General features: G+C 47.1%; 1 protein-coding gene across 1 annotated transcript in view; it reads left to right on the top strand.

Annotated features, from left to right (window-relative positions):
* Positions 1–18,044, top strand: part of CCBE1 (collagen and calcium binding EGF domains 1) — a 211,278-nt gene that overhangs the window by 172,424 nt on the left and 20,810 nt on the right. The window contains exons 4-6 of the mRNA XM_015405834.1: positions 2,693–2,745; positions 9,110–9,244; positions 12,663–12,800. Coding sequence (XP_015261320.1) covers positions 2,693–2,745; positions 9,110–9,244; positions 12,663–12,800 — 326 coding nt within the window. The remainder of the gene's footprint in view (positions 1–2,692; positions 2,746–9,109; positions 9,245–12,662; positions 12,801–18,044) is intronic.

The following is an 18,044-nucleotide window of genomic DNA, read 5'->3' as shown; positions in this document are numbered from 1 at the left end:
ATGACATCACCCAGAAGTGATGTCATCATGCTGGGCATGTCATGCAATGGCGCTCTAGCATTTTGGCCAAAACTCTATGGTAACCATGGAGTTTTGGTCAAAGTACTAGACTGCCTGGCGTGATGACATCACTTCTGGGGGATGTCATCATGCAGCGTGCACGTTTCTCACACGCACCAAATTATCCATGTATGGACCTGGGTGCCCTCCACTGGAAGCCTGGTAAGACCTGGTAACCCTAATTCAATCAGCTGTTGCTGGAAGCAGGTAATTCTGCTTTGTCTTTGCATCAGGATTCCATCACTCCTAATACAGAAATACAGCCGCAGAATTACTTGCCCTGTTGTATTTCTGGATGAGTCCCTGCTGAGGGCTTGCCGATTTTCAATCATGTGCCCAGAGCAGTGACTCATGCAGTACCGTGGCAGTGGAGTTCTCTAAGGCAGATAATTCGTAGTTGTATATATACTGTGGAAGTCAACTCTTTGGGGAATAAGAGTGAAATACATCTCCAGTTTTAATTCATAAAAGAAATAAAAATGCGCCCCGCTTATCCGAAGTCTGGGTAACGCACCAAATTAATGTGTACTTTAAAAATGTTATCATGTTATCATGCATCACAGCCTTCTATTCCTAGATGCGCCGTGCAAAACAGAAACGGACAAATAAAAACACATGTTCCAGACTGCAGGGTATTAGAAACACATGGCGTTTCCCTCCCCCTCCCCCAGAACCGTTCCGTATCTTGAGCCGAATGAAAAATCTCAGACCATTTAGAGTCTCGTTCATATCTAGAGGAACCTCTTTCCAGAACATCAGGACCGCATGCTATGAGGATCCCCTGGGGGGTTGAAATATGTTATTCATTTCTTCTAGTTTATTTTCCATTCTCTTTAAATTATGGACACGAAATTACAGCATTGACTCTTGCATGTCCTAGTAGCTGAAATGTTAATTTGTTTCTCCAGTCAGCCGGCTTTCAAGTATCCTTCATCAAATTAGGCAAGCAGAACACTGCCTCCCCCCCCTCCCCGATTGTTTCGGGAACAAAGGCTTACTGTTATAATAGAAATAACAAGTTTATTATTTTTTAATAAACAGTGGTGGCGGCTGTCCCACAACACTGGTGTTGCTCTGAACTCCTCCACTCTATACCCGCACCATATAAAACTCTTGTGACCCAGGCAGTGTCCCCCCCCAAAAAAAAACCCCTCAAGATCACTTTTATCAAACTTAAATGATCAGGGGGCACACAGGGAAAGCTTTATCTGGCTTTATCTGATACTGCAAGTGAGCCTGGCTAGGACAAAAAGACAGGGTCTCCAGTGGGGTTGCCAGGAGGTGGCTGGAGGTGACCCAACTGATCTCCAGGCTACAGAGATCAGTTCCCCTGGAGAAAATGGCTGCTTTGGAAGGCTGACTGGCTCTTGGATTCAGAGGCTGACTGCCTCTGAAAGTGGAAGTTCCCTTTCGTCACCAAGGTTAGTAGTCACTGATAGATCTCTCCTCCACCATGGATCTGTTTAATCCAGGGTTGCCAGCTCTGGATTGGGAAATACCTGGAGATTTGGGGGGTGGAGCCTGAGGAGGGCGGGGTTTGGGGAGGGGAGGGACCTCAGCAGGGTATATAGCCATAGAGTCCACCTTCAAAGGCAGCCATTTTCTCCAGGAGAACCCATCTCTGTCATGTGGAGATCAGTTGTAATAGCGGGAGATCTCCAGCCACCCCCCGGAGATTGAACTCTGTAATGAAAAACAACCGTGATACGATAACGAAACCTTGTTAGAGAAAAATACATCTTTTTTAATTATCCCGTGAATAACAAATCATTAAACGTGTTTTCTTTGAAGTAAATTGGTCTCAAGTTTTTCTTTCTGATGTACAGTGCTCAATAGACCATTTCACTCTAGGTTTAATCAGATGAGACCTTATACCTTTTGTATTTTTTCTACTCCCTCTTCCTTTCTAACTTACATCATTTGGTTATGTGAAAAGCCCTAGAACCCAAGGTCTACCAGCAGTGGAGACTTTAAGTTTGGCTTCTAGAATCCAGCTAATACATTGTGAAGACCTTGGGTTCTGTTATTAGAAGTCGACATGGAATGCTTCCATCAAGAGTTGATGAGTAGTAATTGATCAGAATTGTGATTGTTACACGCTCAGATAAAGCAAATATTGTGAAACGAATTGTTTACACTGTGCAGCATTTGTTAGCGTGTGAGCGATAATAGAAGAGAATTTTCTATAGAATTACTACAGTAAATGATCTTGCAACATATCTTCATTGACTCTTCATTATTTTTGTCACGGATGTTGTTTTTGAATTTCCACTTCCTCCCGTGATCTCTCATTTTTGGCTTCTAGCCTCCAGGTGGGGCCTGGAGCTCTCCCCAAATTATAATTTATCTCCAGATGACACAGATCAGTTCCCCTGGAGAAAATGGCTGCTTCAGACTCTATGCTTCTGTGTTGTATATTTTTTATTGTTTTTTGATTGCTTTAATCATTGTTGTAAGCTATCTCCAGTTCTGGAGAAAAGGAATGAATATAAATAGTGTAAATGAAATTACTAGTATTATTAACATCATTTGGTGAAGGAAACGATGTTGGAGCAGTATCCTTTTGGCCTACTTGAAAAGTGTTTTTAAAGTGTTTTAATGTATAATTATTATCTCTCTCTGTTTCTTTCAGGAAAAAGTGCTGTAAGGGTTATAAATTTGTTCTTGGGCAATGCATCCCCGAAGGTATGTGATTAAATTGTTTCTTCCTGCACTGACCGCTGCAGTAGCTCTGATTTCCTGTGCTGCTAATAAAGACAGGATTGATTCCAGTGGTCACACTCAGGTCCACGTTCACTAGCGTAGTTTCATAATTGTGTTGAGTGTTGTGTTACATTCAAGACTGACAAATGTTCATTCTAGTATGTTTGTGAAAAGAGCCCATTTTGCAAGAGGCTTGAAGCTTATGCTAGAATTAAAACATGTTAGCTATAAAGGTGCCACAAATTTCCTTGCAACAAAAAGCACTTCCCCCCCCTCCCTTGCAACAAACAAGGACTGCTGGCCCTTTGGACTTCGTTTCTACAGTTTCAACTATTCACCAGATGTGTGTGGGATCATTAGATTTCCCTTCTGATTACTGACAGTTGCCATGGAAAGAAGAAGAGAGAAGAGATTGGATTTATACCCTGCCCTTCACTACCTGAAGGAGCCTCAGAGGGGCTTACAATCTCCTTTCCCTTCCCCTCCACACAATAAATACCCTGTGAGGCAGGTGGGGCTGAGAGAGCTCTCTCGAGTACTGCCCATGAGAGAACAGCTCTGAAAGAACTTATGACTGACCCAAGGTCACACCAGCAGCTGCATGTGGAGGAGTGGGGAATCAACCCTGGTTCTCCCAGATTAGCGTCCACGCTCCTAACCACTACACCAAACTGGCTCTCTCTCCATACTGTAGACTAGAGGTGTTGAACTCATTTGTTACAAGGGCCGGATCTGACATAAATTTTATTTTGTTGGGCCGGGCCATGTGTGCCGTAAAATGTAATTTCAGGCACTAGAGATATAAACTTTATAAAGGACACAGGCAAACCCAATTAACAAGATTATTTTCTCTCAAAATACAAAGAAAAACTATTGATTCCTAGGAGTGAAAGGAACTGATTTACTAGGGAACCTACAAAAGCCCCAATCAATGTATTTCATCATATGCAAGGCTAGTTTCCGCCCCCCCTGGGATACCATAAAAGGGGCGGCACCAGCCTGAGCATGGAACGACTCAAAGAAACAGTACAAGATCGGAAAACGTGGAGAGAGCTGGCCCATAGAATCGCCAAGAGTCGGACATGACTGAATGGCTAACAACAATCTTACATTTCCATACAAATTAGTTACTTTTGGTATAGAAAGCGTTTTTAGGACATATGTCTAAATAATGTGTCTAAATAATTTCCCTTGCAAATAAATAAGGTAATTTCTCAGCACACACACCCCCATGCCAAACCATAGCAGCCGAGCACAGCTACAATCCGTCTCTCACTTTGTTTCCTCACTTCCCCCATCCTACCTCTGAGGATCTCGAGGAGGCCCGCAGGATTTCCTCCTCCGCTGCCCCATCCCTACCACCACCAACAACAACCCTGTGAGGTGCTCCGGGCTGCATGACCAGCCCCGGGTGACCTAGATGACAGGGTCCTGGCTCAGGAAAGGGAGGGGGGTCTGAACCAGGCTCTCCCAGATCCTCTCATGCCCAGTTCTCTTCCCTGAGAGGAAGGCCTGATGGAGATGCTGTTTGAGAAACCTCCAAGGGGTGTTTTTGTCCTCCCGTGACCCTTTTCCCTCATGGGCTGAGAACAGGTGGGGGGAAAGAAGGGGGGTCATGCTCTTTCCCTTCCTGGCCCTGTTCTTTCATCAGCAAACCGCCGCTTTGCATGCCCGCTTTTACCAAACCCCCTCATGGTCACCATTTGGTGCAGCAGTAGCAGTGCCAGCTCCACCCCCCTACATGTAGTGGGTTCACCAATCCTCGCCGAGCTGTGGTCAGAGGAGAAAAAAACACCATGCCTCCTCTTTCTCCGCCTTTGTTTTATGTGACCAGGCACATGGTGCCGAAAGTGTAAGCCACCCTGAGTCCGTTCCCAGGGAGGGCGGGATATAAATATAATAAATAATAATAATAATAATTCTCCCCACACTCTTTTACCTCAGCCTCTTAGCCTTGCCCCTTAGCCACATCCTTTCTAGTTCTTGGGAGCTTTACCACACACACCTCACCAGCAGGTTCCTGCCTTCCCTCTCTCATAGCAGTTGTTCACATGATGTGAAAGAGCCCTGGATGGGCAATAGGGTTGTCAAGTCCATTTTAGCCCCCAGCGGGGGACTTTGGGGGGCGTTCCTGGAGGGGGCGGGGCATCCCCAACGTGATGACATCACGTTGGGGACATCTACCACCCCCCGCCTGCCCAATGGGAGTGCGGGGAAACGCCAGCTCCCTGCACTTAAAGGGGCCCCTTTAAGTGCACAGAGCTGAAAGGCTTCACTCATCCGATCTCCGCTTCGAGATTAGGCATGCGGGAAACACCAGCTTTTAAGAGAACTAAACGTGGGTTGTCTTTAAATTACCAGTTTGTGTTGTTGATTTTTTGCAACTTTTTTACGTTATGCAAATGAGCACGGCCTGTGACTCCTCACTTAGTAAAGCTTTACACTTACTGCATGTTACTCGGAACAGTAGTGTTTTACGAGTCATATGTTCTCCGCTTTGGCAGTCGAGGGCCGATCTTATACCATTAGAGCAAGGTCCTGCCAAGACAGATGCATGTACTTAACTTTACGCAGTGCTGATGTGAACCAAAGCCAGCTGAAGTCAACAAAAGGACTCACCTTGATTTTATCAGGTTGATTTATTGTCGGCAGATGTGCTGATCTAACAGCTCAAAGTCCTTTGGGAACCTTGGCATCCCAAACACTAGCCCAATAATGAATTGGGACAAGACCAGAAAATATGGATAGAAAACTTAGCAGGTGACAAATCCAGTCGGTGATTTCACCTAAGCTCGGCTCCGTCATCAGCATGTCAGGCTGCACTGAGAAAAACTCGGGGATCATGCAGCCCTGCAAAATTGATCCTCTGAAGCAGGGCAGGAAATACTTTTGCAGTGAGAAGACCCTGACATAGCGGACCGCACTTACGTCATGGACAGGCCGCATGATTGCAGCCAATTTGAAGCCAATGGGGCTTAGAAGATGACTTCAGCTTTGGGTGCATGTGGGAAAAATAAACATATCTTCAGCCCTCTAAAATTCTGACGGTGCATTTGGGTTCTGCCCCTCTTAAACTTATTTCCAAGTGGGCAAAAAAGAAAGGAATATGTGGATGGACACCGCTGCTAATGGCTCAAAAAGGGAACCGTATTCCAGTAGCCCAGTGAAAAAACAATGGGGAACCCTCTTCTAAGAAGAGCCTCAACAATGCAATGGCTGAGAAGCACCAGTAACCGCTGAGGCCAGAAACAGACATCACCAGAGATCCGTAGTGGCTGCTGAAAGAATAATCCCTCTGCCCCCTCCTCTTTTCTACTCAGTACAACAAGACACATGGTGGAATTGTTATGGTCCTAGATTCCCCACCCCTGTAAGCATCAGCCAATGAACCGCCTTCCCCCTCTCCAGGCCTTTTTTTGTAGAAAAAGCCCAGCAGGAACTCATTAGCATAATAGGCCACACCCCATGCCTTCCCTTGGCTGTGGGGAGCCCAGGCAAGCCTTCCCCGATCCTTCCAGGGGGCCCCCTAGCCTGCCCACCTTGGAGTTGCTGGGCAGAGGGGTCACTCTCCAGGCCTTCCCTCTGTAGCCACGCATGCAGAGGTTTGGGCTGTAGTGGGCGTGGCCAACTCTGAAGCCAGCCGGAACGCCGTTCCTGTGCGTTCCTGCCCAAAAATAGCCCTGCCCCTCTCTAATTCTTGGATTCTCTGGTTCTAAATTTTAGAATTCCTACATTGATCAGGGACGTTGTACAAGGTGGCTATAAGGCCCTTCCCAATTGTATGATTCTCTGATTCTAGGTTAAGTTGGGGAGTGGGAACCTTGGGAGAGCCATGACATCATGGCAGGTCTTTTGAGAGTTAGTTTGCTGTAGTGGTTAAGTGCGCAGACTCTAATGTGGGAGAACCAGGTTTGATTCCCCACTCCTCCACGTGCAGCTGCTGGTGTGACCTTGGGTCAGTCATAAGTTCTCTCAGAGCTGTTCTCTCAAGGGCAATTTGTGGGAGAGCTCTCTCAGCCCCATCTACCTCACAGGGTGTCTGTTGTGGGGAGGGGAACGGAAAGGAGATTACAAGCAGCTCTGAGACTCCTTTGGATAGTGAAGGGCAGGGTATAAATCCAATCTCCTCCTCCTCCTCCTCCTCCTCTCTTGCTGCACATTATTGTGTGGAGATGAAGAGAAGCCTTCAGCAGCTGCCATGCGCAGCCAGTAACATGTGTCATTATTGTGCAGAGAGGAAGAGAAGACTTTCATCCACTGCCAAGCATGGCCAGCCAGCATCATAAATCTTCCCTTCTACGTTATAATCCCTGCCCTGGTTCTTGGCATAACACTGGGACGCTATATAATGCAACCACTGATTTGTAAAGAGTGTCAACCCCAACGCGCTTAAATCATCATCATCATCAATGTATTTACATAAGTGTGTTAAGAGCCAGTGGGTGTAGTGATTGAGTGTCACACTAGTAACTGGAAGACCCAGGTTCAAATCCTCACGCATGCCTTGGAAGCTCGCTGGGTGACCTGGAGCCAGTCACATTCTCGCAGCCCAGCCTACCTCACAGGGTTGTTGTGAGAATAAAATGGAGGAGAGGAGAATGGTATAAGCTGCTCTGCGTCCCCATTGTGGTATAAACAAATTGAATAAATAAAATAAAAATGTTTACCCTGTCCTTCCTCCAAGGAACTCAGGATGGTGTACAACATTCTCCCCCTCCTCTGTTTTGTCCTCACAACAACCCTGAGAGGTATATTAGACTGAGAGATAAAGACTAGCTCAAGGTTAGCCGTTCAGGTGGGGTAGCCATGTTGATCTGAAGCAGTAGAACGAAGTCTGAGTCCAGTGGCACCTTTAAGACCAGCAAAGTTTATTTCTGGGTGTCAGCTTTCATATGAATGCTCACAAAAGCTTATACCCAGAATCAGACATCAGTGGTCTTAAAGGTGCCACTGGACTCAGACTTTGTTCCAAGGTTACCCGGTAAGTTTCATAGAAATAGATAGCAGAAAGATTCCATGGAGGATGCTTGCAAGCAATGCTCCCTCTAAGCTGTGGAGTCTTGTTTGTGGAGAGCCAGTTTGGTGTAGTGGTTAAGTGTGCGGACTCTAATCTGGGAGAACCAGGTTTGATTCCCCACTCCTCCACTTGCACCTGCTGATGTGACCTTGGGTCAGTCACAAGCTCTGGCACAGCTGTCCTTGAAAAAGAGCAGTTTGTGTCAGAGTTCTCTCAGCCCCACCCACCTCACAGGGTGTCTGTTGTGGGGAGGGGAAGGGAAAGGAGTTTGTAAGCCGCTCTGAGACTCCAAGTGAAGGGCGAGGTATAAATCCAATCTCCTCCTCCTCCTCCTCCTCCTCCTCCTCCTCCTCCTCTTCTTCTTCTTCTTCTTCTTCTTCTTCTTCTTCTTCTTCTTCTTCTTCTTCTTCTTCTTCTTCTTCTTCTTCTTCTTCTTCTTCTTCTTCTTCTTCTCAAAAATCCTACTGTGTGAGCTACTGGCATTAAAGTTGAGAGCAAGTGATTTGGCTACTGCACGAACTAGTTTACTCTGGAGCCATCCTTCCTGAGCTAAGACAAAGGTGTGTGAGCTGGAGGCTAAAAAACTGTGAGCTGGCTCACACTAACTCAGCTTAGAGGGAACACTGCTTGCGAGGATCATTGTGCCATTATGTCTAATTCCTTCTTTTTGGAGGCCTCTAGTTCTTCGTTTTGTTAGACAAAGTCATCTGTCAAACGTAGCAATCCAGAGGCCCCGCACCCAAAATACTGGTGTGCATCTAACCCTCTGTTGACTTTGTAAAATGGGATCTTCCCAGATCTGTTTTTGGCTGGAGCATGCTGAACACCCCCAGTTTTGTTCTGGGGGGGGGTCAGTAGACCCTCACGTATAGCAGAGGAGACAAAGCGGGGCTCTACAGAGGGAGAGGGCATTTGTGGGGGGGGAGCCACCCAGGCCCGTAGCTAACATGGGGCCCACGGGGCCCGGTCCCCTTGTGTTTCTTCTGGGCCCCCTCCCTCCAGGGCTGCCCCCAAAGTGCTCCAACTTACCACCTGCACTGTACTTCCATTTAATTAGCTGGCGGGCCCCCCCAAGGCCCCCTCCCAAAGAATTCCCTAGCTACGGGGCTGGAGCCACCCCCCTCCTCTGCAAATGAAAATGCTGCTCCACTGGAGAGACTGCCCGGTTGGATTCATGCTGCTGATAAAAACCAATCTTCCCATGATTACTAACTTGATATTCAAAACTCAAGGACAAGTGGCAAATTGATGTTCCACCGTTTAACAACCAGTGTACATTGGCTTATATTTTAAGCGCATTTCTCTTCCTTTCACTCTCTCTCTTTCTAGACTATGATGTCTGTGCAGAGGCTCCTTGTGAACAACAGTGCACAGATAACTTCGGGCGTGTTCTTTGCACCTGCTATCCTGGTTATCGGTATGACCGTGAAAGACACAGGAACAGAGAGAAGCCCTATTGCCTAGGTGAGTATAAAACAAAACCCCACAACTGAAATAATAACATTCAGATGTGCCAACTGGCCAGATTTGGATTTTGCAGAACTTTGGCAAAGTGTGGATCTTTAAGCAGCGAACCACAGCTTTCAGGGTCTAGAGAGCCAGTTTGGTGCAGTGGTTAGGAGGAGCGCGGACTCTAATCTGGGAGAACCGGGTTTGATTCCCCACTCCTCCTCCACATGCAGCCACCTGGGTGACCTTGGCAAACTACAGTTCTCTCAGAGCTGTTCTCTTAAGAGCAGTTCTCTCAGAGCTCTCTCAGCCCCACCTACCTCACAGAGTTTCTGTTGTGGGGAGAGGGAGGAAAGGATATTGTAAACAGCTCTGACATTGAGTGAAGGGTGGGGTATAAATCCAATCTCCTCCTCCTCCTCCTCCTCCTCTTCTTCTTGCCAATGCAGAGGTATTGACAGTGTTGTAGGGAAGGGGTTAAGACAATGGTTTATAATCAGGGAAGTCCCCCGTTCAAATCTTGCCTTGGCCACAAACTCACTAACTCATCCATTGGTCTTAGGTGAGCCATTCTTCCCCCTCACCCTATGTCTGCAGTAAAGTAAAGGTAAAGGTTCCCTTGCTCAAAAGCCAGTCGAGTCCGACTCTAGGGTTGCAGTGCTCATCTCCGTTTCCAAGCCAAAGAGCCAGCGCTGTCCGAAGACGTTTCCGTGGTCATGTGGCGGGCATGACTAAACACCAAGGCGCACGGGACGCTGTTACCTTCCCACCGAAGTGGTCCCTATTTATCTACTTGCAATTTCTTGCTTTCAAACTGCTAGGTTGGCAGGAGCTGGGACCAGAGATGGGAGCTCACTCCGTCACGCGGCACACTCGGGTCTCGAACTGCTGAACTACCGACCTTCCACAGCCTGCAGTTCAGCGTCTTAACCACTTGAGCCACCGCAGCTCCTGTCTGCAGTAGGGAAATCATAATACTGGGCTAGGTTACAGTGCCCTGACCTGGAAGGCCCAGGCTAGCCTGATCTCATCAGATCTCAGAAGCTAAGCAGGGTCGTCCTGGGTTAGTACTTGAATGGGAGACTACTGAGAAAGTCCAGGGTTGCTGTGCAGAGGCAGGCAATGGCAAACGACTTGGGTTCATCTCTTGCCTTGAAAACGTCATGGGGAGTCACCATAAGTCGGCTGCGACCTGACCGCACTTTCCACCACCAATAAGAAGAGGCGCTGACCCAGCTGGCCCAGGCTACCCCAATCTCATCAGATCTCAGAAACTAAGCGAGGTCGGCCTTCGTTAACACTTGGATGGGAGACTACCGAGGAAGACCAGGGTCGCTATGCAGAGGTAGGCGATGGCAAGCGCTTAGGGCTCTTTAGCTTGGAGAAACGACGACTGAGGGGTGACATGATTGAGGTTTATAAGATTATGCATGGGAAAGAGCAGGTAGAGAAAGAGGTACTTTTCTCCCTTTCTCACAATACAAGAACTCGTGGGCACTCCATGAAATTGCTGAGCGGTCGGGTTAGAATGGATAAGAGGAAGTACTTCTTCACCCAAAGAGTGATTAACACTTGGAATTCACTGCCACAGGAGGTGGTGGCGGCTACAAGCATGGACGGCTGCAAAAGGGAATTAGATAAGCATATGGAGCAGAGGTCCATCAGTGGCTATTAGCCACAAGGTATAGATAGGGGCTCTGGGGCAAGTGATGCTCTGTCTTCTTGATGCTTGGGGGGGTCAACAGTGTGAGGGCTTCTAATGTCCTGGCCCCACTGGTGGACCTCCTGATGGAACCTGGTATTTCTGGCCACTGTATGATACAGAGTGTTGGACTGGATGGGCCTTCGGCCTGATCCAACATTGGCATCTCTTATGTTCTTATGTTCAAGCCACCTCTGCTCCTCTCTTGCCTTGAAAACTTCATGAGAGGTTGCTGTAAGTCGGCTGCGACTTGATGGTACCTTCCACCACCAGCTTATGGGGTTGCTGCAGACAAAACTGCCTTATTTGACTCAGACTTTTGGGTCGTCCAGTTCAGTATTGTACCCTGTGTTTGGGGTCAGCTCTTTAGCATATGAAGCATAAAAAAGTCTTCCCAAAATCCTGAAGACAGCTTCAGGTTGGTAGCCGTGTTGGTCTGAAGCAACAGAACAAAGTTTGAATCCAGTGGCACCTTTAGGACCGGCAAAATTTAATGCTGGGCAAAATTTAATCATTCCCACTAACTATTTGTATAAAAAATGGGGAAACTTCGATTACTTACTGTACTTGAATTCATTTTTGCCAAATGGCTCCTGGTTAAAAGTATTTTACATTATTTCTGCTTACTTGGAAATTACAGGAAATGGCACAGTGCACCGATTCAGTGATTAAACTGATTAGACCTGCTTTTCTTTTCTTAGTAGGTCCCCATGACATTTTGTTTCGTATACTCGTACCTACCTATTTCTGACCCAGAAAAGAACTGCAGTCTCTACTGCGGATCCACCCACACACATGATGATACACTTGCTCATATGCACACCAGTTCTGAAGAAGTGTATGTGTGCAGTGCACAAAAGCTTATACCCAGAATTTTTAAAAAAGTACTCTATTTTAGTTTTCCAAAATATACAGCCGTTAATATCGGTACAAATAACATTTGAGTCTAACATCGACCATTGTTTTTTAAACCATTCATATACTCTCGACCATCATTCCTGAAACACAAACATATCTTTACCATGTAATAAAGTAGTTAATTGATCCATTTCTGCTATATCCTACAATTTGTTTAGTAACTCCTGGGTTGTAGGCAAATTAATAGATTTCCAGTATTTAGCAACTATAATTCTTGCTGACGTTACAATATATGTTAGCAGGTAATTATCACTGCGATCTAAACCTTTCGGTAGCATATTTAACACATAAACGTCTGGCACTAATTCTAAATTAATTGATAACATATCCCATATTAATTTTTTAACCTCCTTCCAAAATTTGTTAATTTCTTCACACCCCCACCACATGTGAAAAAAGGATCCCACATTATCCTTGCATCTCCAACAGTTTTTAGATATATTAGAGGAGCCCTTGGCTGCCCTATCTGGCGACCAGTACCATCTATAAAACATTTTTATAACATTTTCCTTATAAGATGTTGCTTTCAAAAATTGTACGGATTTCCATGTTTTAGACCAATCATCCATTTGTATGGTATGCCCTAAAGCTTATACCCAGAATTAAACTTGTTGGTCTTAAAGGTGCCACTGGACTCAGACTTTTCCCCCAGGCCATGTAATTCCAGCTTTTTTTTTTTTAGGGTGATACCTGGGATCCATTGTCCTATAATTTTTATGCTTCTAGGAAGGGAAAGATACAGGGCCTTGAGTCCTCTAGAGGGAACCCTTTTTTCCTGATCATTTTTTCCCCTTATTTTTTTCACCCTTTCAGATATTGATGAGTGCGCGGCAAGCACTGAACCTCCCTGCCCCCACATCTGCATCAATACTGTTGGCAGCTACCGATGCGAGTGCCACGAAGGCTTCATCCGTGAAGATGACGGCAGGACGTGCACAAAAGGAGAGAAAGGTATTCCTTTGGCATTGTTTCAGTGATCCACCATGGACACAGAAGCTGTCTGAGTAGACTAAATCTAAGCCTGCTGGGAATACAAACCCTTGCGCTCAGAAGCAAACCGTTCGGTTAAAACCAGAAATCTTTACTCCAGGGCAAATGTTTGTCTTAATGTATAACCGTGGAGTATATACACTTTGCCCAGCATGTCATGAAAGTGCAGGGAAATTGGAGCTGGGGCAGGGATGGTAGGTTCCCCTAAAGTTTGAATCCTGAACACACACACCCCTTTTAACCCATCTCTGCAAACTATTTATTTTTTGTGCCAATGCAGCAGTAATCTATCGCCTGCACCCCTTTGCCTCCCAGCTCTTGCATCGTTTCCACTTACCAACATTGTAACTCCTCCAAGTCTGTGTTTTAAAAAATTGGAGCAATCAAACTGCACCAAGAAAAATCAGATTGTGCCTTATGTGACTCGGGCTTAGGGTTGCCAGTATCTGGGTCCCAGTGGGTTTCCCCCCAATTTTGGGAGGCCCAGCCTGCAGCCAGGCAGCTGGCAGGATGGAAACCCCACCCCCAAAAGCCACATCCCCACACAACGTCCCCAGTGCAATGACGTCACCTGGAAGTGGTGTCATCATGTCGGGGCTGTTGTGCGGGACACTCTGGTTTGAGGGCAGAACTCTATGGTAAATTTGGCCTAAAACCATAGAGTTTTGCCCTCATACCAGAGTGTCACAATGCGCCAAGGCTAATGCAATGGCATCACTTCTGGGTGATGTCATCACATTGGGGACGTCCCGGAACACCCCCCAAATCCCCCTGCTAGCACGGTAAGGGGACCTGGCAACCCTACACGGGCTGCAATCCTGTGCACACTACCTGGGATTAAATCTCACTGAATTTAGTGGGATTTACTTCTGAGTAAACATGCAGCCTGAATAGACCAGCCTCATTCAGTCTTGACAGATCTTGGAAGCTAAGCAGGGTTGGCCCTGTTTATTGTTGTTGTTGTTATTTCTGGGGCAAGTGATGCTCTGTATTCTTGGTTCTTGGTGGGGGCAACAGTAAGAAGGCTTCTGGAGTTCTGGCCCTGCTGGTGGCACTCCTGATGGCACCTGGTATTTTTGGCCACTGTGTGATAAAGAGGGTTGGGCTGGATGGGCCGTTGGCCTGATCCAACATGGCTTCTCTTACGTTCTTATGTTCTTATTTTGTATCACACATCTGACAGAAACAAAGTGAATCTGAAGCCCCCACTCCTTGGCCTGCCTCTGAGACCTCATCAGCCATTTCCCACATTTCAAGCTCCCTTTCAGTAGTTATAAGGCCTAGATACAGTTCTGGTCAACACACCTCAAGAAGGATATTCTAGCATTGGGAAAAGAGCAGAAAAGGGCAACTAGAATGATGAAAGGGTTGGAACACTTTCCCTATGAAGAAAGGTTAAAGCGTTTGGGGCTCTTTAGCTTGGAGAAATGACGGCTGAGGGGTGACATGATCGAGGTTTATAAGATTATGCATGGGACAGAGCAGGTAGAGAAAGAGGTACTTTTCTCCCTTTCTCACAATACAAGAACTCGTGGGCACTCCATGAAATTGCTGAGCGGTCGGGTTAGAACGGATAAAAGGAAGTACTTCTTCACCCAAAGAGTGATTAGCACTTGGAATTCACTGCCACAGGAAGTGGTGGCGGCTACAAGCATGGACGGCTTCAAGAGGGAATTAGATAAGCATCTGGAGCAGAGGTCCATCAGTGGCTATTAGCCACAAGGTATAGATAGGGACTCTGGGGTAAGTGATGCTCTGTCTTCTTGGTGCTTGGGGGGGTCAACAGTGGGAGGGCTTCTAATGTCCTGGCCCCACTGGTGGACCTCCTGATGGCACCTGGTATTTCTGGCCACTGTGTGACACAGAGTGTTGGACTGGATGGGCCTTTGGCCTGATCCAACATTGGCGTCTCTTATGTTCTTATGATAATTAGTTCAAGAATAAATCACCCCTGCCACCCTGTCTCCTGTTAATGCCCTCCATCCTCCCTGCAATGACCTCTGCAGCCCAGCCTTAAGGAGGTGGAATAAGCCAGAAATCATGCTCATCCCTGGTTTTTGGTTTGGCATTTCAGCATTGCAGTTGACATGATCAGCAGTCCTGGTATCACGTGGTACAATCTGACCTTGACTTTGGCAGAAACACACTTAGGAGCCAGGAAGGGGGGAGTATAAATCCAATCTCCTCCTCCTCCTCTTCTTCTTCTACTGTCATCTGCAAGCAATGCTGATTCTGTGAACTTAGGCAGATCATGAGAGGTAGGGCAGGAAGGGCTGCCTCAGTGCTTAGCTCTTCTGGCCCTTTCTTACACGCCCAGGGAAATGCTAATCAGCACTTTCAGAAGCAATTTTTCTCCAGGGCAGTTTGGCTGGGGATCCTGGAGGGTTTTTTCAATCTTCTAGGAATGGAACAGCGGTCACTGGGGATGTGGGGGGGAGGTATTTGTGAATTTCCTGCATTGTGCAGGGGGTTGGACTAGATGACCCTGGAGGTCCCTTCCAACTGTATGATTCTGTTCTTCTTCCTCTTCCTCTTCCTCTTCTTCTTCTTCCTTCAATAGTGGATTGCCATCTTGTGGCAGATATAAGGACGTGCAGGACCACCACCTTTCCAGACCTTGAGATGCGCTAGAGAGCAATAGCTTTCCCATAATTAGGTCATTGACACTGATCTTCTGATTAATTTCTCTTTGTAGAGAACATTCATAAGGCACTGATATCCCTTCTCCCTAACATCTTGCCGGTTTCCAAAGATAACAAGCAGCGCTGGAGGAAAATTAATCAGCCCGTGTTTATTCCTCAGTGCCAAAGGCATGAAGGCTGCCCACCTCCCTTTGGCCTTCAGAGACTGAATTCTGATCTGCAGGTTTAAGGTGGTGGTGGTGGGGGGTTGCACCAAAGTGGTGTAGCATCTCTGTGACTTGAGGGATCATCTTGCATTTTTCCAAGACAGCACAGCAGCCACGTAGTCCGAGGAAAACATTCTGCAGATAATATAAGACAGATGATAAGCTGCACAGCCCCAAGGAAGGAGAGAAAGAATGCATGCAAACCACCTCTTGGCCGGAGCACCCGGCATAAGCGAGGGAAGATCTCCATGCTTTTATGCTAAACAAATACGCTGCCCGACCAAACTGACATCTTCTCATCAGAGGCCACTGGGGCCGCTGGCTTGCTTTGGGAAAAAAGGAGTTTAGGCATACAAGCAAAGCCCAGCGGGTTCGCTGCTCGAGAAAACCAAACAGAAGTACAGTGACACCTAACAGACTAGTAACCCTTGTGCCAGCAGGAGCTTTCTTGAATCGAGCTCAGTTCTTCATCTGCAGTCTTCAGGGGTCGTTTCATAGAAAAAGAGCTGGGGAACTCATTAGCATAACTCATTAGCATATGCCACACCACCTGACATCCATGAGGGGCCCAGTGGTGGACCTGCAAGGCCGGCGGGAGTGCAAGGAAGCCCCGCAGAGGCCCTCCCTGGCCCCAGGCAGGCAGGGGTGGGGAGAGGCAGGGAGGAAGCAACTTACCCTCCCTCTTCTCCTGCCTCCTCCTGGCTGAATGAGGGCCGGAAGTGGGGCGGCCGGAAGCAGGGAGTGGGGCGTCGTCATGTGCCCCGCCCCCTGTACCTCACCCGGGGGAACTGCGATCCCCCGCGATCCCCCCGAAATGACCTCTGGCAGTGTTAAAGGCAGCACTCAGTCTGCTCCCTGATCCCCAAGAAACAAGGAAGAACAGTCTGATTCTGTTTGTTTCATTTCCATCCCATCCTTCCTCCAAGGAATTCAAGGTGGAAAACAGGATACCTTAGGGTGGCTGCCCTCCAGGTCCAGAGAATGGTGTAGCCAATTCAGCCCTTTTCTGCATCCCCTCCTGCTTTCCTAAGTGGCTGAAAACATCGAGTGCCTCTGTAACTGTGGGCAAAAATAGCCACTGGGAACCAATAACGTGCCATTCGAACAATAAACATTTTATCCTTCAAAATATGACTATCTCGAGTTTCTTTCTGTGTTCAGAAGCTGCTTCCAAAGGATCAATAGTTTCCTATTCCGAACCTTTGTTTCTGTCTGTGGGCTTCAGAGAACTGAAAGGGCTGCGGGGATATCAAAGCAAGCTTGTTTTGCAATTCTTCCTTGCATCTTGAGCCTGTGTGAATATCTCCAAGCACAGACACACCGTGCCTTTCAGAAGGCACAAGAAGGTGAAGGGGTCTAAAGCAGAAGAGGACTGGAACGAGCCGTAGTATAAATGAATTCTAATAATAACAACAACAAAAAAAGCAACTTGAAGAAGTGAAACAGTTCGATTCGAGTCCAGTAGTGCCTCAGGGAATAACAAGATTGTCAGGGTACAGGCTTTTGAGATTCAACACTCCCTTCGCCAGACACAAATAGGAATGGATATCTCTGGGTCCTACTAGTCAGAAGTTGGGAGGGGGGTGGAAAAGAATCCTTGTAAAGGATGCAAAGGCACAAATGCGTATTGCAAATCAGCATGGTAACCTAACTGTTCCACTGCAGACCGACTATTTATTTATTTATTTATTTATTTATACCCCGCCCTCCCCGCGAACGGGCTCAGGGCGGCTTACAAGAGGGCAAGATATGCCCATACATAAAAACAGGATAAAAACAGTAAAAGCCAATGAATATTACAAATAAAGTGCTCAAATTTAAACAAGATGGTCATTCATTAGTGGTAGGTGGTTTTGCATGGAGGTAGTTAGAATGGCTACCCTCGGAAACCCGAGGAAGGAAAGAGCATCTCAAGCAGTGTTTTGGAACCTTGTCTCAAAAAGCCATCTCTCTCATTCTAAAAAGAGAAGCCGCCTCATATGAAGACACGCACCCCCCCACACCCCGTTTTTCTCAAAACTCCCAATGTTTCCATTAGAAAAACAGAGAGAGAGAGAGAGAGAGAGAGAGAGAGAGAGAGAGAGAAGCCTCCTGGGGACCATCCCCCTTCAGTTTTGTGTATTTTATTCTGGAAATTCTTCACATTCTTGCTTGGCACCTGGCTGCTGGGGTGGGGTAATGTTGCCAACCTCCAGATGGCACCTGGAGATCTCCTGCTATGGCAGTTGATCTCCAGACAGCCGAGGTCAGTTCCTCTGGAGAAAATGGCTGCTTTGGAGGGTGGACTCTGTGGCTTTATACCCTGCTCTGCCCCCAAGCCCCACCCTCCCCAGGCTCCACCCTTAAAATCTCCAGGT

This window comes from Gekko japonicus, unplaced genomic scaffold (genome assembly GCF_001447785.1).
Source record: "Gekko japonicus isolate JY-2015 unplaced genomic scaffold, Gekko_japonicus_V1.1 scaffold201, whole genome shotgun sequence".
Taxonomy (NCBI): Eukaryota; Metazoa; Chordata; class Lepidosauria; order Squamata; family Gekkonidae; genus Gekko; species Gekko japonicus.
This window is presented reverse-complemented; position numbering and strand designations above follow the sequence as displayed.